Genomic DNA, 20,041 nt, shown 5'->3' with positions numbered 1-20,041 from the left:
GATTTTCACGAGACTCTCGAGAATTTGTTCGTTGTTGCCGAGAGTTGTGGTTAGTGGCCGGAGATTCTCCTGTGGTAAACTCTAGCTTTCCCTTCGTCAATTTGTAGCCGACCGCGGCATGGTCCATAAGTTCTTGCATGGTAGAGACTTGCTTGGATAGACAATATTCCTGCAATGGTGATGGTAGTCCAATGGTGTATCGCTCGCATTGGGCCTCCAAGGGAATAGATCTAAAGAAGGACACCGGAAGGTACACGTCGAGAAACCTTTGGTTATATTCGTCCATGGTTTCATAGGCAAGCATTTTCAAGTTGCCCCACTCTGCCAAAATCCAAACTCCAAACATAGAAGTCATGTAGCTACGTGCAAAAACTGTCTTGAAAGCTTGCTAGGTCCTTGGAGCATGCGGTTGTGTCGCGATTGAACTCCACCATTGCATAGCATTGTCTTCAAGAAATCCCGCTGCTCGAAAAAGCTTTCTATATAGTTCCATAAAGCATAGATGTTGTCGAATTGCTGTGGGAACTGCAATGCTTTCTTGCCATCTTTCACCCCAGAAAAAGTGAAAAAGTTGACTGTCGTGCCACCATCATTGAAATCTTTGGGTTGGTTAGGCGCATATCTGGAATATGGATAATAAGGGTATCCATATGGGCTCCAACCATTGTAGCCTAGTGGCGGTGGTGATGGAGGTGGGGGCGATGGCGGTGGCAAAGGCGGTTGCATTGGATCAGGGTCAGATGGCTGCACCATATTCCTGAAGACTCCCACGATCGGGACGGACGGCTGAGAAGGTTGCCGGTTGGAAGCTCTCGTACTTTCTGGTGCCGGAGGAGGAGGTACCACCTGGGGCATCAGAGGGGGTAACATGTAGTTCAAAAATTGTTGAAAACTTTGCAGCATCGGAAGATTCTGCTGAGGATGCCACGAAAGAATGTCGTGGAGTTCGTTGAGCAAAAACTGCAAATATTCTGCTGAATCCATGATTTCCAAGTCTTGGGTTCTTTATGGCTTATGCCCTATAAGACACAGCGATGAAGACGAGAGCGCGCCCGATGCGGAATGAAGTAAGGGTGGGAGTGGCTAATAAGTCCGGGGTCGAAGGCCGAAAATACCTCAAATAAAAATTCCAATAGCTCTATCTGCTCTTTTGTAGGACCGGTATGCTTTCAGAAAAGCACACGCCAGATGCTCTGATACCACTGTCACAAGACGGGCACCACGTGCCAATAGAAAAGAACAGACTGCAACTTTAAGCACTTCAAATAACAACAGAACTGAAAGAGAGAGAGAGAGAGAGAGAGAGAGAGAGACAACAAGCGACACGGAGTGGCTGAATTCCACCCCAGAGAGTATTGGCCCCAAACCTTGGCGCCCCTTTCAGTATTTCTTTATATTGCATCAACACAGTACAAGCCGGTACTCCAGACTCTGCACCTTCTCCAAGAAGCATGCCAGAGAATGAGCCCTAGCCTCATATTTAAAGGCCCTTGGCCTGAAAAGCAATTACAGTAAAAAGCCTTTAAAACTCAAAAGCTTCTGGTCCAAAAGCAAAGCCAAAAAGCTACCAGCACAATTTACGGAAATCCGTACAGCCTCCCACGTCATCAACCAGCGCAAAACAGAAGCAAAGCCAAAAAGCTGCCAGCACAATTTACGGAAATCCGTACAACCTCCCACATCATCAACCAGCGCAAAACGCGGGAACCCGTACAGCCTGCCACATCATCATGTCAACGCAATTTTCAAAAATCTCCCAAGTCATCAGTTTTTGCGTGCCTGCGGGTCCTGCTTTATTTTAATCCCTTTATGTCACTAGGGCCCCATCGGACGGGGTCCCCATAAGTTGGTAGGACTTCTTCTTCTTCTGCTACTTGTTCTTCTTAGGGTTTAGGCCCCTCGACCGGCATATGTAAGTTGGCCCCATTCTCTAGGCTTTGACACGTCAGCAGTTTGTGACACTTGGAGTAGGAGGCTTCTTGATCGTCGTTTTGATTGGTGGCTGGGTGGTTTTCTCCCACAGAGTATGAACTTCAGTCATCTCCTGCTGGGTCAAAAATTTTGCAATTGGGGATCCTTAGCAAATTTAATTATCTGCTTCGTTGCCTTGTCAACCTGCTGTGGACGTTCCATCTCTTCAAGTTCGTACTGAGCCGAGGTGGGCCATACTCTTCCTCTCTTTGATCATGACAATCTTCTCCGCCATCTCCTCCCGCATTCCTAGATACAAGAGAAGTCGACTGATCTTTGTTGAAATCCATAAGTGTCGCGAGAAAAAGATCGGATTTCCCGATAGAAGAGAAATCGGTCGTGCTCCGATACCACTGTAACAAACTTGGGCACCCCAAGTCTAGATTCTGCCGCGACATGAGAGAGGATTACTTCAAATACTTCACAACTTTAAAATTCACAAGGGATGCCAAAAGCAGAGCCCCAAAAATCAAAAGCTCTTAAACTTAAAAGCTTTTAAAAGCAATTGATCCCAAAAATCTACCCAGAAAAGCATCAGCGCGATTTGCGGAATTCCGTACAACAGCCAGCGCAAAATCCGGCCCTATCCGTATGGGACTGCCACATCAACACTTTAGCGTAATTTACGGGGTCCCGTACTGCCACGTCAGTACTTCAGCGTGTGTGTATTCATCCAAGGACCTGCCACATCATCAGTTTGTGACAGGATCTATTTGCATTTTGGCAGGGAATACTTTTTCAGATCATGCGCCAATGATTCTTACTATGACAAATAGAGAGAGGAGTGGGAGTGCGATGTTGCGCATCCTTGAGAGGATTTTGCTAGATACGGAGCTAAGACAGCGGGTGGAGGACCTTTGGACAGAGAGTTTGGACATCAGGGCACCCCTGCTAGTAGGGTGGCTATTGGACTTGCTGAGCTTGGTCGCTTCTTCCTTTAGGAGTCTCCAGCTCGTTCGGCTACAGCCAAGGAGGAGGAGAAGCGTCTCAAACGGGGCATTGCTTCCTTATGGCGGATTCAGGAATGCCACCCAGACAGTCCTTGGTTGGAGAAGCAGATGCAACAGACTCGACAAGAGCTGACCACCATTGAGGAGCGATGTCATGAGTTTGCTTTTCATCGGCAGGTATCTCAATGGACCAAGGTGGGCGACAAAGTTACTGGGAAGTTCTTTGAGACTGTGGGGCCTTGCCATGCGCGCACCAATGTTAGCCATTTGAGGAGACCTAACATGTAAGTTGCTTCAGATTCTGAGGATATGCGTGCAGTTGCTAATGACTTTTACCGTGAGTTGCTTTCAGTTGAGCTACAGTCAGAGCGCTAGGGTGCAAGCAAAGAGCATGTTTAGGCACAGATGACTTGCCTAGTTAGTAAGGAGATGCGTCAGAGACTAGGGATGTCTCTCCAGCTAGAGGAGCTCCATGAGGCCCTCAGGGTACTCCCACGAGGTAGCTGCTAGGGAAGGATGGTTTGACTCCCAATATTTTCTTGAAGTACTGGGAGCTACTTGGTTCGGATTTATATAGTGCCCACCAGCACATTTTACACACTGGTGAGATGCCTGAGAGCATGAGTGAGGGCCTAATATACCTTATTCCCAAGGAGGAAGGCTCCTTGGATGAGATTCGACAATGGCAGCCCATCACGTTTGCGTGGTTTAGAGCTCCCTATTAGGGGAGACGAGCTGCTTGACGTTGGGTTTGTTGACGACTTGCGCATGTACTTGGAGGGCCATGAGGCCAATCTGTACACGTGTAAGCAGGCTCTTGAGGTGTTTTGTTGTGCATCAGGAGCACTGATCAACCGGAGGAAGACTGTGGTTTTCTGGGTTGGCAGTGTTCCTATGCCTGATTGGTCGTCAGGAGAGGGTTTCACGTGGATCCCCCCATGGACTTCTATACGTTATTTGGGTTGTCAGGTTGGCTTGGATTTGTCGCCAGAGTAGCAGACTCCTCCTCTGGTACGAGTGCAGTGGGACCCCGGAGAGTGGGTCTGGCGGGATCCTAACTCTTCGGCCGATCACCCAGTGACTCCTTTTTTCCAGTACACAATTCGCTTGGGGCGACACATATCGGCAGCACGGAGCGAGGCTCGCCCAGCTGCAACATTTCACTGGCACGAGGAGGGTCTCACAACCGAGTTCTTGTCACGTTTCTGGGAGCAGGCAGCCGAGGAGCGTTACTATGTTTCAGTGGCTAGCTGCGCACAAGGCTATAGCAGTTTGGAGTTGGTGGGTACAAAACACCTTCTGAGCACCATGTGCAACATGTGGCCATCATTTGGAGAGCCAGCGTCACTGTTTGTGGGACTGCCCCATGGTACGGCAGGTTTGGCTTTGGGTTCTTCAGCTGATGCTAGCCCTTTCCAGAACCCGACAACACACTTGGGGTGCTGCAGCTTGGTCCACTCTCACGGGCCCTGCGCTCCATTTTGAGTTGGCTTCCACCAACAAGATGATAGTGATCCATAGGGATCGACCTACACTTCAGCCTGCCACAGAGCTCATCCCCCAAGAGTGGTGCAGTGATAGAGAGTGGTGTTGGGAGCTCGTTTGTGGCCTAACACTCGTTCATCCGACGGGCCCGCTGCTTTCGCATCTTCGAGGCTCGCCCCGTCACACTGGCATAGACTGTTTGTGACATTTGGCTGGAGCTGATTCTTACACTCGGGTCAATTTGAGAGACTTCAGGGAAGCTCCGACCGCATGCGGGAGCACTGAGAGGCCTCTTGGCGCCCAAGGCCTTTCTTCCTCGTTCATCCGACGGGCCCGCTGCTTTTCGCATCTTCGAGGCTCGCCCCGTCACACTGGCATAGACTGTTTGTGACATTTGGCTGGAGCTGATTCTTACACTCGGGTCAATTTGAGAGACTTCAGGGAAGCTCCGACCGCATGCGGGAGCACTGAGAGGCCTCTTGGCGCCCAAGGCCTTTCTTCACCGTGGTCCAAGGTGTGCCTAAATGGCACTACTGGCCACCAGTGTGGCTCTTTCTTCCTCCCGTCTCATGATCTAGCCTTCATTGTACATACTTTTTTCTCACTGAGACTCGAGAGTAGCCCTCTCTCACAGAGGTTGTTTGTAGTATTATTAACTAATGGAACAATCTTTTTCTTGCCAAAAAGAAAAAACAGGAAATGGCATTTCATGCATGTTGCCGTTCCCTGTTCCGATTTCCCGTTCCGGATAACTATGATGCTGATTGCTCCATGGGCAATGCACACGATGATGAGCTGGGAGGAATGTAGTATACAGCACTATACAATGCTCTGGGTCATTGACTCACTGTGTCTATACTCTTACCACATGTATCTCACCTTTTATGGACTATATGTATAAGAGAGAGTAGCTCCTTCCTAAAAAGCACTGCTGCTCCATCTAAATTTCTTGTGCTATGCTCAGTACGTGTTTGCTTCCTTCAAGCAGACTCCCAAATGTAGCTTGTAACTATGGGAAGTGTGTTGCATGGACTTTGATGTCTCTGAATAAAAAATGATATCTCTGCCTTTGAATATATCCTCGAAGATCCCTGATTCAAATCTTAGCCCCATTGTAATTCCACACAGCTAGCTTCAAAGAGGTCCCACAGGTCTTCTAGCATCATTTGGAGTGATGCTCCAAAATAATGACCTTCCCACCTTTATAAGATGCCAATTTTCCTTCTCGCCCAGCTGCCAGTATCCTAGGCATACATTTGCGTTATGTGCTAGCTGATTTGGAGTGAGGTCCTCTCCTAAAAATAAACGTGTGCCCTTAAGTGTTCTTAGAGCAATGAATTCTGTCCTAGTTTCTATCAACGGAAAGCTTAGGATAACAGCTCCATCCTTGGAGCTTTCTCCCACTGCACTTGAGCTGGCATTTCTATTTCCCACCTCCAAGAAGCTGTATGCATGGGCTTTTGAATGCCCATTAGCTTGTAGAGCTCTTTGGTTTCTTCATCTATGTTCTCTTTTGCTTCAGCCTCATTACTCTCACATGCAAGGACCTTGTCCTTCTTCATTGCTCCTCCTCTAAGGTGGTGTTACTTATTGACATCGACAATGATTGTGTAAGTTGAATTTTTCCCTTCTTGGCTACTTTGAATCCATTGATCTTCTTCCTCTACTTGTTTTTGAAGAGAGAGAGAGAGAGAGAGAGAGAGATGAAATGAAATGATATATTAACATCTAACAAAGGCCAAAATGACCTATGAGACCAAACTGATTACAATGATGAGTCTAGTACCAAATCTGGGTACAAACAAAGAAAACTACAAACTAAAAACTGAGATAGGAGTGCTGCCCCACTCCTATGGGTGGCTGGTAAGCTGAGCAATGGTATCATGCCACAAAGGTACAAAGTGGGGATAAGTGTCGCCATGATACAATATAGCAGTAGCATGAACCTATCCTGATCGACGCTCTGGGTGTCGTGCTAGAATCCTGTGGATCCTCTGCCGCAATCTCCTCTGGTGTTGCGTGGCTCCCCTCCTCAGTCGCGGTCGTCTCGATCTCCCCAACTCTATAGCTCGGTCAATGAGAGTACCGTTGTTGTGTGTATGGGTGGGAACAGAGCTCTGTGATGGTGGTGTCCCCTCTGCCTCTGTGGTACTCGTAGTGAAGAAATCTGAGATGCGTCTCTGGGACTATCTGTGTCTATGCCCTCTCAATAGAGAGTCTCTATGCCTCTGTATCTCAAGTAGAAATAATCCGAGACATCTCTGATCCTGATATCTCATGACTCTATCTAACGAGTCAAAACCATCTCTGAATAAACAATGAAAGCGTCCCCGTATCTCATAGTAGACTGTGCAGTGACATATGTAGTGAAACTCTGTCTCTGGCTCTGCATGGCACAACTGACATATCCTATTGTCTGCTGGTATGCCTCTGAATCTAACTGTCTCAATCCCAAGCTGGTGTGAAGATGTGCGAATCTGGCCTATGGCACATCGTAACCCATGACATAGATGTGTGTCGATGTAGCTGGGCCGTGTAACAAAACCGTATGTCGTAAGATGGAGAAGATGCTCTCTATAGAAAGCTGTCTTCCTACCCAACTCCCGTGATGGTTCTATCCATGTCCTCCTAGTATCAAGCTGGATAAGATCCTGCCGAATGAGTCTAGTAATCTCCATACGTGTAAGAGCCAAAGATGGTGCATCAAGAGAATATTGGAAAGGGAGCAGCCTGTTCCATGCTGAAACCATGCCTTTGAAACCATGAGCTCATCTATGCATACCAACATGATGTATCTCCCTGTAATGCCAGCTGTCTGGATGACTCAAGAGCAAGTCTAGTATATCTGTCCCTAGTGGTGTCCCATAAGCTGTGTACAAATCATACTGATCTGGTAAATGCCTCAACCTCCATAGGTGGGGCAGCCAGCTCCGCTCGTATGATGTCATGTGGAACTGAGGCCTTGGCTCTAATCAGCCTAGAAATCATAGATACCAAGGGCCTCTCCATATTACTCCATCCAACACTGTCAACAGACGGTCCCCCAAACTTGAACCCCGTAGTGCATAACTGAAGCGACCAAAGTGTCGAAGAGCCAGAGCTTTGTTCGAGGTTCCTGGAACTGAACCTGCGAACAAATCCTCTCTAAACTGCCTAGTGCTGCATAGGCTCGTACGAGTCAATCTAGTGTCTGCTACCACTTTCAGTGTGAACCTCGGTCCACTAAAGACCACCCCAAGATATGTGTATGCATCAGTGTACTCCATACGGTCCTGACCATATGTGAATGTAGGTGCTGATCTCCTAACCCATTGTGGCTAGTATTAAATACCATAACCTTGGTTTTACCAAGGTTGACAGACAATCCACTATCCCCTGCAAAACTATGCAATGCGTCCAAATGTCTCTGCATACCCTTTGGTGAGTCTAATATCAACATGATATCGTCAGCATACAATAGAAGAGGGATCCATGTCCCTGCAAGCTGAGCACCTCTATCTCCTCCTCTGTCAATATAATCAGAGACCTCATCAACATACATACCAAATAAAGTAGAGGACAATGGGCATCCCTGTTTCACTCCAATAGTGGAGTGAACTATGTCAGATATTCCCTCTGATGTGCGTACATGACCCATCACTGAACTGTACAATGCCATAATCCCCCATATCAGCTCTATGGGTACCCCCAATTCCATAAGTCGAGAGAGACAGAGAGCGCGCAAAAATATACAATTACATAGGAGGGATACGACCACAAGATAATGACCCCTTGAGGCTTTCCTTTGCCAACGCAGCTGCGACTTCAATGGGATTTTGCAAACCTGAAAAACATAATGAACAAAGATTCAGAAAAAATTCTCTACAAAAAAATGTTGCAACTGTAGTGAAGAATCACAAATAGTCAAAGAGTAAACAGGGAAACATCAGAAATAAAAATGTGGTAGACCCACAAAAAACTTTTGACAACCATGAAAGGCCATACTAAAAACCACATTTGTGGCTAAAATGCGCTTTTTGAAATCCAAAGTCAAAATGCAGGAATCAGCCTATCTAGAAATATGAAAAATGTGCATGGTTATTGGTAACCAACAATGGGATACTACATTTGGTAGCCCAAACAGCTGTTTCCTAAGGACCATGGATTGGGTATTCAACAAGTTTTGATTAGACGACTTAAGTTGCTCAGAAATATTATTTCCTCTCCATTTTGGTGTTTGTGCCCAACCTACTCGATTGGCTGGATCTCCTTCTATCCCTCCACGAGTTCATTCACATCCACCTCTCTTTTTCCCACTCATTAAATACTTAAAATCTCCAATGTCTTCTCATTCCTACCTGGTTGCATATCTAAGCCCCCTTTTATCCCCTTGTTCAGAAGTGTTTTTAATTATATTCCACTTAAGGGTTCAACACAACTAATGGTACAATTAGAAAAAATGAAGTGCAAATGATGGGATACTACACACACATGAGAGAGGGAACACAAAATTGAAGCCATCGAGAGTGCAAAAAGGGACGAGGAAAAAGAATTTAAATGGACAAATATCCATAGATAGGCCATGACCTGAACAACAAGAAAAAAAAAACACTTCAAGTTGAGCCTCCCATCAATCCAGACTCCATATATGTTCAGGACACGTTTGGTCAAATTCCCTTGCCAGGAAGACATAGTCATTACAAACATGTGGAGGTTGCTCAAATTTCACAAAGAAACATTTTGCCCTGCTCACCAACCAATGCCGAGGTCTTTCAGACTTCACAAAAAAGGCTCAAAGATCGAAGTAATTTCTGCTTGTATTTTGCATTCATCAAAGCAATTAGGAAAAGTAAACAAAAGAAGCTCAATTGAGTCCAGTCCACATCAATTTGGAGACGCTCAAGTGAAAGACATGAGAGGAGGCAAGAACTTGATTCCCCTACATCACACTCTGAATGAATACAAATGTGTGTGTATACATATGTTTGCATCTACGTCTGTAAATACATTCATAACGCAGCTTTACCTCAGTTTAGAGAAGTTCGTGCCAAGGACGTAAGAGAGTGCAAAGATCGGTTTCCTCAACAGCACACTCTTAATGTCTGTAAATGTGTGTCTACATGTATTATGTATTGATGTACGTCAATACAAATGTTGATTCAAATTCACTTAAATTTAAAGACATTCAAACCAAGGACACAAGAATTCAAAGAATCGATTTATCAACGTAACGGATGTCAAAGTCTATAAAGATGTACGTGTGTGTCTCTGTTTGTGTATAGAGATGTGCCTATATTTATGTATGTACGTACACAAGTGCATGTGTGCATGTGTGTAAATGGGTGTAAATTTATGAAATTACGTACATGCGTATGTGTATGCCTGTCTGTGCGTTGAAAAAAAAAGTTAGGACCCTTCTGTTTCCTGGTACGTCAAATGAGATGCTGAGCGAGGCATTAAGCTTGCATCAGATATATGTATTAAAAAACTCTTCAGATTTCCTCATTAATTTTCATATCCCAACTTACCAAAGAGTTCAACTGATTCCATATTAGTCTAAGAAATCAGTTAATTCAGCAAAACATGCCTCCGCACATTTATTGGGACAATTAATTCTACCTTAAGTAGACACTTGCAAGGTAGCTGACTGTACCTGGTGCAGCTCCAACAGCTCCATAAGCACACGTTCTACCATCCATAATGCTTGCATCACACTCAACCACACCATCTTCAGTTAAATTGGATCCTAATCCAGCATTGGTGATGTCAGAACCCTACAGTAATCCTACCTAATTTCAGGTTTATTTCAAGATACAGGGTCAATTGTGACTGCCAACTTATCAAGAGAAACGAAACTATGATGAACATTCAAAAAAATCACCTAAAGCTTACCTCTAAGACCTTGACAGCAGCAACAACAGCATCAAAACCTGTTCCCGATTTCTACAATGAGCAGAACAAGATTAAGGACGCAGATTAGGGCAAATGCCTCGAGCAAAAACTTCACACATAGTCCTACAAACCATTTCAAAGCTAAGAAGAGGAGTAGGAGTAAACAAAACTAAAAAACACACAGTTCCAACATCAGCACTTATTGTGCATGAAACCATATGCCAGCATGTAGGTAACCATAAGGAAGGGATGGATTACAAATTAGTACGATAATATCCATGGTGTGGTGGCCAAGCAAGCTCTTACCAAGCAAGAAGGCTCACACCATGACTGCGCGAAGCTCAGGCCACCCCTCAAAGATGCGAAAACACCGAGCCCTCCATATGAACCTGAACCCAGGCTGCTGATCACCTCCCATCTAAATCTGGCCAATTCGCTGTCAGCAAAATCCGGCATAGGGCGCTGCTGAGATCGCCCCACTAGGAGCCTAATAGCCTGGCTGTCTTGCTCCGTATCATAGCCCAGTGCTGGCCCAGAATAAGCTGACCATGCCGCTGCCCCCAAAGTAAAGACTATCCAGGAGGATGGAGACCATCACACCAATATTCCTGAGCCAAACCTGTTCTGCCTACACATGATCCCATAAGCCCCAAACTGATAGTGCCATAGATCACCTATAGAAGACCTTGTGATAGAGGAAAGAGGTCGGAGCATGTAAAGCCCTTGGTCCACTGTGCCCTTCTGGGTTGCTAAATGGCCTAATTTCTTCTTTTTTTTTTTGAGTAAATTCTATTTATTGAAATTAGGATATTTGAATGTGTACACTTGAACCGTAAAAGTTGGGAACTAAAGATCTACTGGAATTGATAAAAAGCCATCAGGAACCGACAACTCGGATGTGTTATACGATGGGTGACATTAAGCATCCTGAAGGAGTTGTCCCGTAAGTTCCGTGGGAAATGAGTATTTCTTATGCGTCACAAGATGGGTGACAGGAGCATCAGATTGGGAATATTACATTGGTTTGGAAGGAAATCTGAACTAGATAATGGAATATGCGTAAAGATGCAAGCACAAGCATAAAGATGGTTTTAAGAAGCTTTTTCTAAAAAGCAGGAAATTTTTAAGTGCTTTCGGGGAAAGGAGATGCTTTCCCGTGAGGAAATCTATGTCTGCATCGCATTTGTGCATGAGGATGCATCTAGGGACGTATGGGAAGTTCTGTGTAGCATCAGTTTTCAACTCACAGTGTTTTATTGAGTTTTTGAACAGGTTCACATTATTTTTAAAAAGTGACCCGCCGGCTGCCCAATTTAAAGATAAAGCCCCCCCTCTCCAAGCTGAAAATAGCGATCTGAAGGAGTACGAGCGAAGTGCGACGCGAGAGAGAGTGCGAGAAGAAGAGCACGACGATATGGTGAACTCGCTCTACTGTAATGTGTAGAGCATAGTGAGTTCTTATTAGGTTTTTACAAAAGAATATGTGTACATACCTGGCGGCCCGCCCACTTACCTGGGCGACCACATTGGGCTTTATACCCCAACAACCTCCCACTTAAAGTCCAATGTGGTACTTTAAGTGTGAGAGAAGCTACTATACAAGCTAATATACAAGAGATGTAGAGAAGTGATGTACTACCCTACACCTATCTGCTTGCGAAAATGCGCAAAGCTCTCTGAGGGAAGTCCTTTTGTAAGTAGATCAGCAGGATTTTCTGTGGTGTGAACTTTGACAAGCTGAAGTTGCTTATCCTCGAGCATTTCCCTGATGAAATGATACTTCACATCCACATGCTTTGTCTTTGAGTGATAAACTGGATTGCGAGCCAATTGTATAGCACTTTGACTATCACAATATAACACAGGCATCTCTTCTTTGATTCCCAAATCTGTTACTAGTCGATTAAGCCAAATTGATTCTTTGCATGCCTTTGATGCTGCAACATATTCAGCCTCTGTAGTAGACTGAGTAACACAATCTTGTAATCTAGAACGCCATGATACTGCTCCACCAACCAATGTAAAGACATACCCTGACGTAGACCTTCGGTTGTCTAAGTCACTTGCATAATCTGAGTCTGTAAAACCCTTCACACTTAGCTCCTGACTCCCATAGCATATACGCATACTCTTTGTAGCTTTCAAGTATCTCAATATTCCTTTCACTACCTGCCAATGTTTCTTGCCTGGGTTTGACATGTAACGACTTACTACTCCCACTGCAAATGCAATGTCTGGGCGAGTAGCAATCATTGCATACATCAAACTACCCACTGCAGACGCGTATGGAATCTTATCCATTTCAGCCTGTTCTTCCTCAGACACAGGACAATCTTGTTTGCTAAGTTTCACATATGGTGGCAATGGAACACTCAATGCCTTTCCCTTCTCCATATTGAAACGTTGCAAAACCTTGTCAATATACTCTGTTTGAGATAACCAAATCAACTTCCTTGATCTGTCCCTCTCAATGCGCATACCAAGTATATGACTTGCCTCACCCATGTCTTTCATGTCAAACGATTTTGCCATCTTTGACTTCAAAGCTGAAATTTCTTCCAAGTGCTTGCCAGCAATCAACATGTCATCCACATACAAAATAAGGATCAGCCAACTGTCATCCTTAGCCTTCTTTGTATTTAGACAGTGATCGAACTCACTACGTTTGTAGCCTTGAGAAAGCATAAACTTGTGGAATTTATGGTACCATGCCCTCGGTGATTGTTTTAAGCCATAAAGACTCTTTAACAACTGGCATACCCAATCTTCCTTGCCTTTCTCAACAAACCCTTCTGGCTGCTGCATATAAATTTCCACATCTAAATCACCATGCAAGAATGCTGTCTTGACATCCATTTGGTGCAACACCAAATCTAATATGGCAACCAATGCAAGAAAGCATCTCAATGTAGTCATCTTGACCACCGGAGAGAAGACTTCGTCAAAGTCAATGCCTTGTTCTTGCTTAAAGCCCTTGGCAACAAGCCTTGCTTTGTACTTTGGCTGACTATCATGAGCGGTGATCTTATACCTGTAAACCCATTTACAAGGTAGAGCCTTTTTGCCCCGTGGTAATTTAACTAGCTTCCATGTCTGGTTTTTATGCAGAGCTGTCATCTCTGACTGCATGGCCAATTGCCAATTCCCGGAGTCCTTCATTTGCACTGCTTCCTTGTAACATGAAGCCTCATTGCAATCAGTCAACATGACATAGTTCATAGATGGAACAAACCTATCAGGAGGTCGCGTGACACGTCCAAATCTACGCACAATAGGTGGCTCAGGCTCAGCCACAACCTGTGGTTTCAATCTATCCTGTCCTTGCTTCTCTTGAGCCCTGACATTTTGTCTTGCACGTGCAGGTCCATCTTCTTGGAAGACAACTCTTCTAATCTCCTCAACCCTCTCTGGTTTAGAATGATATTTGGATTCATTAGAGTGAACATCATTGCTGCGGACAACCTTTCTGGATTCGGGATCCCAAAGTCTGTACCCCATCTCACCAGAATTACCATAGCCTAGAAAGATGCACTTTCTACTCTTTGGCTCAAGTTTGTTCCTAAATTCCTTTGGAACGTGAGTATATGCCTCACAGCCAAAGACTCTGAGATGCTTGTATGAGGGCACCTTGCCTGACCATACCATCTCTGGCACTGAATCCTTCTGCAAACCCTTGCTAGGAGATCTCTTACAAGATGAACAGCTGTTGATAAAGCTTCAGCCCAAAACCCATTTGGCAGCTGTGCATTAGACAACATACTTCTGACCTTCTCTTGTATGGTCCTATTCATCCTCTCAGCAACACCATTTGAGGAGGATTGTAAGAGCAGTAAGTTCACGTTTTATACCTTTTGACTCACAAAAGTCCTGAAAGGCCTTTGAAACATACTCTCCACCATTGTCAGTGCGTAAGCATTTAAGCTTCTTGCCACTCTGATTCTCCACAGTGTCACAAACGTTTTGAAACACAAACGCTTCATCCTTGTGCTGAGAAAGTAACCCATACTTTCCTCGATAATCATCTATAAATGTCATAAAGTAAGAAGCTCCCCCTAGAGATAGGTTAGGCATAGGTCCACACAAATCACTATGAACAAGTGCCAACTGTGTATCTCTTCTACTGCTTCTATGCTTATGTGGCTGCTGTGTTTGCTTACCATACAGACAATGTTCACAGAATTCAAAATCATTAAATGAAAAGCCAGGCAAATAACCAGAACGAGACAAGATTTCCATTCCCTTCTTGGACATATGTCCTAAACGGCTATGCCACAAAGAAACGTTCGGCTGCTCGGTTACATTGATTACATTTTTAGAGACATTTGATACCTAAATCATGTAAAGTCCTCCAGACTTTACTCCATGTGCTACTGTCATAGAACCCTTGGATATCTTCCACATGTTCTGTCCAAAAGTGGTGACGTAGCCAGCATCATCAAGTAAACCTGTGCTGATCAAGCTCTTTGTAATTGCGGGAACATGTCTCACATTCTTCAGCGTGAAAGAAGAACCATTCTGAAACTTCAATTGAACATCTCCAACACCTAAGATCTCACATGTCTGCCCATTGCCTAGCCGAACATGATCTTTAGTGGTCACATAAGAGATAAACCACTCCTTGTTTGGAGACACATGAAGTGATGCCCCTGAGTCTATAATCCAGTCACTCAGTGCATTTCCATCAGATGCTGTAAGAAGAGCTGAGTCCATTGTATTCTTCAAGAAGTAGATGTCTCCTGACACTAGTCTGTCATCCTCTGCAACAGTGTTTGTCACATTTATTTCTTGAATCTTCACTGAGGACTTGTTCTTCTCACCATGGTCTTCAGCTTTCTCTTTGCCTTTTTCTGCTTTCCATTCTCTGCAGTCTCTTTTCATGTGACCCTTCTTGCCACAATGGTAGCATTCTATGTCACTCTTGCCTTTAGCACTGCGGGACTTGCTACGAGACTGATTCCTCTTTCCACCTTTGTACTTTTCTTTGGTCCTTCCCCTGACAACTAAGGCTGTTCCTTTGCCTTTGTCCATTGTCTTTCTATTGGTTTCTTCAGTAAGCAGACTTCCTTCTACACCTGCTATGTTCAAACCATCTGGAGGTGCAGAATTACTCAAAGCTGTGCGAAAAGTGTCCCAACTTTCCGGCAATGTGATCAATAGGAACATAGCTCTAACAGGTTCATCAAACTTGACACCTTGAGCTGACAACTGACTATAGATTGTGTTGAATTCATTCAAATGATTGGACATAGGTGTCCCTTCTTTCATCTTCAAGTCAACAAGCTTCTTAAGCCAGTATACCTGTGAAGCTGCACTCTGCTTCTCATAAAGATCGCTGAGCTTTAACCATGCTTGATAAGCCGATATCTCGTCTGCTACATTGAAGTAAACGCTTTCTGCCAAAGTCAGCATAATGGTAGAAAGTGCCAATTCATCCATTTCGCTCCATTCATCTTCGTCCATATCTTCTGGTTTTATCTCCTTGAGCTTTATAGGTTTTATCAGCTTCTTTTGTACCAACACCTGCCAAATCTGCTTCTTCCACAATGGGAAATTGGTTCCATCCAGCTTCTTGATATTGTAAAGAGCAGTGTCCTGTGATCCAGCCATAGCTACGTTTCACAGTGGTTTACTTTCCTGGGAAAAATTCAGCAGAGTTTCCCCTGTAAACTGACCTCTGAACCAATATCAACCTGTCAAATGAACCAAGAAAGCTTTAGATTCTGCATAAATTTCGGCAGAGTCTCCTTTGTAAAATGGCTATGGTGTACTCAAAAACAGACCAAAAAACAGCTCAAAAAACACTGTCTCTATGACACTATAAGCTGCGGGTGAACCTGTCCTGCACCTGTACTGTCTCTCACTGTCCTGTCACTGTCCTATAAGCATAGACTGCGACAATGCCTCAACGGCAGTAAAGCAAAGATGCAATCCCAACTGTCTAACTCACAGTCAATACATCCTAGCTGCCTATCTAAGGGTGCTCGAGGGATCGCTCCAAAACCTGTATCACCGAAAGGATCTCAACATTCGAGAATCCCCCAGCTCAATAAAACCTCACTCGACCCTCAACAAAGGCTGCAGTAAATCTGATAGTACATAGACTTCCCACAAAGTCATACATCCACAAATTTCCCACTGTATGCTGTAACCGCTGCGGCGGTTGTTTGCTGCGTGACTCACAGCCAGCAAACCCTCAACAGACATACATCATCTCTGACAATACATCCCATGTGGAAGTACCTGCAATGTCAGGATGAAATCTGGAATATCAAGCAGCAAACACAAGCTACCTGATGAACTAGTGGATGTTGCCTACAGTCTGTGTGTAGATGCGCCCGTGTCGTATGTGACACGCCTCCAAGAACTGTGAGCCGTCCTTCGATGTGTAGACAACCACAAATCAACACTCTGGGAGTGTCGATATCCTCAGCACCTGCAGTCGTAGGCCGAAAACCCCAAATTTGCAGAGTCGGATCTGCACCCGCCGAGACCACGTAGTCGAAAATGGCCTGCGCAGACCTTTGTCGAAGCCGAACGGTGGCCGAGATGACCTCAGAATGAAATTCTGACAACACCAAGCCCTTCGGGCTTGCCCACGAGATTTGGGGCCGTGTCTTCGCCTGTCGAATTTCACTCCAATCTGAGCTGGTGACTCTAGCCTCCTGCAGTGCTGCCCCGAGTCTCGATCTAAGCTCTGATACCAGTTGAAGGAGTACGAGCGGAAGTGCGACGCGAGAGAGAGTGCGAGAAGAAGAGCACGACGATACGGTGAACTCACTCTACTGTAATGTGTAGAGCATAGTGAGTTCTTATTAGGTTTTTACAAAAGAATATGTGTACATACCTGGCGGCCCGCCCACTTACCTGGGCGACCACATTGGGCTTTATACCCCAACACGATCTCTCCTCTTCTCTCTCTAGAGATATTGTCGCTAGCTCTCTCTCCCTCTCTCTCCTCCTGCTATTCCAAGGCTCCCTTGCCCTGCTATTCCTGTGAGACTTCTGTCAACTATTCCAGTCTGCACCAAAGGCCTATAAAAAAAACCTAGCGCCCCCTCTTTGATGCAGTGTTGCCACCGCTAGGTAAAGCTTGTGAATACGCTCTACCATTTGTTGCTTTTGGTGTTTGTGCTTTTTGCAAGTACTCCATTGCAGAGAAGGAGAGAAGAGGCTTCGGCATACGCTCGGGGATTCCTAGAGCGGAATCCGGAACAGTCTGCAGAGCTTTTTGTCCCGAGTACAGACAGGAAAGGAATTGAGAGCTTGCCTCTCGGATTTCCCTAACGGGAAGGAAACGACCATCGAGCTAAGATTTAGAACGGAGGGGTTTCTCTAGTTCTTGTGCTTGTAACAAGATTCTCCCTACCAGACCATCTTCCAATCCCCAATACTGTGTCGATCTTCTCCCTCGTCTTTTTTGGTCAATAATCTATTTATTTCAGCTTATTGATTATTTGTGTGCGCTCCGCTTTGTGACAGTGGTATCAAAGCTTGGTCGCTTCTCTTTTTCTACAAAGGAGGACAATACTGAAAAGGAACGGGAAGAACAATGACGAGCAACGGGAGAACCCTTGCAGACAAACTTCAGCAAGTGCGAGTTCAACTCCCCAAAATTGCAGCAGCTTCTCACGCCACTGGCTGTCCAGAAGGTTTTGGACGGAATCAAGAAGCCGCAAGGAACGGATACCGATGGGCGTCAGGAAAATCCTCCCCGAGGTAACAACCCGCAGGAGAAAAACGCGGAAAGAGATGCCGAAGCGCACAAGGGATCTCCGGATCGGAACAAACGGCCTTCCAAGAGCAAGGGCCAAGAAAAAAAACTCTCGCTCTGCTGAATGAAAGCAAGGATGTCTCTATCTCTTCTCCATCATACTCTTCTGATTATACTACTACTTCCACTTCTCATATAGTATCTAAGCCTTCTTCCAAGAAGAGAACGCCTACTACTACCCTACGTAATACTAGGAGAAGCCCAAATTCAAGAAGGATAACCGCAAGTTGCTTCTACCAACGGAAACTTTACTGGAAAATCCAAGTTGCATCATAATGGGATGTATCGCAAGGAGACAGCAAGCAACTAGTGGTAGCCTACATTCTGGTAGGTACACAAGCCAAAACGTGGACTCAGTTCAAAGATGAATTTTATGAACAAATCCTTTCACCCAACTTCGATAAGGACATCCGAAAGGAATGGGACTGGCTCGCCCAAAAGAAACATGAGAAAGTCACGGCTTATGTTGACAAGTATTGGTCGGTTCTTCTGAATGTTACTCCTTTCATGAAGATTTCCAGGACGAGCGAAAGATGCAAAAATTCAAAGCAGGCCTACAACCACCACTTTGAAAGAGCATGAAGGTGTATCCCCATGATACCCTTCAGTGGATGATCGAGTCAAAAACATAGTTACCCGGAATGGGAGATCAGAACGTGGAACGTGGAACGGTAACATGCATGAAATGCCATTCCCTGTTTCGGATACTCATGTCTGAAACACGGAACAGGAAATTGGGGTGGGAACGGGGAATGGGGACCTGAAAATGGGCATTCTCTGTAACTATGGTCGGCAATCATTGCGGAGGATCTACATTCCAAGTACCCCCAAACGATGGAACAAAGCAGGTACCGTGCAAGGCAAAGAGCGGTCTATGATGACCATGGCGACCAAGGCAAAAAGCATCCCCCTAAGGACCCGGATCAGCCTAAGAAGCCAGAGGGTACCAAAAAACACCTTAAGTATCTCCCAGATGAGCAAGAAGACCAAGGAGCTCAAGGAAGGGGGTCAGGTCGTCAGGTTTGAGACATTTTCAGGCTATCAAGTTACCCATCGAGCCCTTGAGTTTGTACAAAAGTTTGACGTCGCATTCTCTGGAGGTCGGTTCACGGAACACTCTAAGGTGCAAAGGGCAGCATCTTACTTGAAAGGAACTGCACAGACATGGTGGTCTACTCTGTAGTTATGCAGAGAAGCACCTGCGACGTGGTTAAAATCTAAGAAAATTTTCACATCAACTTGGATATCAGATGAACATGAAAGAGATGTCATCACCGCGTGGCATCACTTGACAATGACCAAGAAAGATATATTGGATGACTACTGCCAAAGGTTTTGGGATACTTATCTGTCAATATCTTCATTTCGGAAGATTACTTTGAAAACCAAATTGAGTGGTTTTGCAGTGGATTACCAACAGAGATTCGAGACATTGTCTAAACCAGAAGTCTTGACTTTATTTAGAGACTTATGGGACATGCTAAGCAACCATTTGGAATGCATGCCAGCTCATTGACTTATCTGACGGACAAGATAGTATCCACCTCAACAGGGCAAGAGTTTGCCGATGAAGAGAATGAATCAAGGGAGCCGGATGACAACTCATCATAGGATTTTGGAGAATCAGACGAGGGTCCCAACAAACTAAGGGAACCAGATGCAAGTTCATCAAAGGATTCCGGAGAAGAAAAGGGATCAACTGATAGTGCGTCTCAAGCATCGGATGATTGAGACTGACAATCCGATGGACAGGGGAGGCTAGCTACCCCCAGGTCTTAGGGCACAAGGAAAGAAAGGAAAATCAGCTCGTAGATCAAAGAATTCCCCAGATCCAGGAGAGGTGCCAGTGGACAACGAGCCTGAGGAGCAACCTGAAGTAGAAGAGACCGAGGAGATTCTCGTTCCAAAACAGATACAAGCTCACCTGGAAAGAAAAGAGAAGGGCTCTTAGTCAAGAACTATCCGGCATTGGATGCGAAGTGGATGGAGGAGG

General features: G+C 45.1%; 1 protein-coding gene across 1 annotated transcript in view; it reads right to left on the bottom strand.

Moving 5' to 3' along the window:
* Window positions 1-20,041, bottom strand: part of LOC147449795 (N-terminal nucleophile aminohydrolases (Ntn hydrolases) superfamily protein) — a 146,176-nt gene that overhangs the window by 70,502 nt on the left and 55,633 nt on the right. Inside the window, exons 2-4 of the mRNA XM_086522150.1 lie at window positions 10,278-10,328; window positions 10,039-10,159; window positions 8,145-8,229 (exon numbers count right to left, since the gene is read on the bottom strand). Of these exons, the coding sequence (XP_086378276.1) occupies window positions 8,145-8,229; window positions 10,039-10,159; window positions 10,278-10,328 (257 nt within the window). The remainder of the gene's footprint in view (window positions 1-8,144; window positions 8,230-10,038; window positions 10,160-10,277; window positions 10,329-20,041) is intronic.

This window comes from Adiantum capillus-veneris, chromosome 10 (genome assembly GCF_014529385.1).
Source record: "Adiantum capillus-veneris isolate H3 chromosome 10, ASM1452938v2, whole genome shotgun sequence".
Taxonomy (NCBI): Eukaryota; Viridiplantae; Streptophyta; class Polypodiopsida; order Polypodiales; family Pteridaceae; genus Adiantum; species Adiantum capillus-veneris.
Note: the sequence above shows the minus strand (reverse complement) of the source record. Positions and strands in the feature narration are given on the sequence as shown.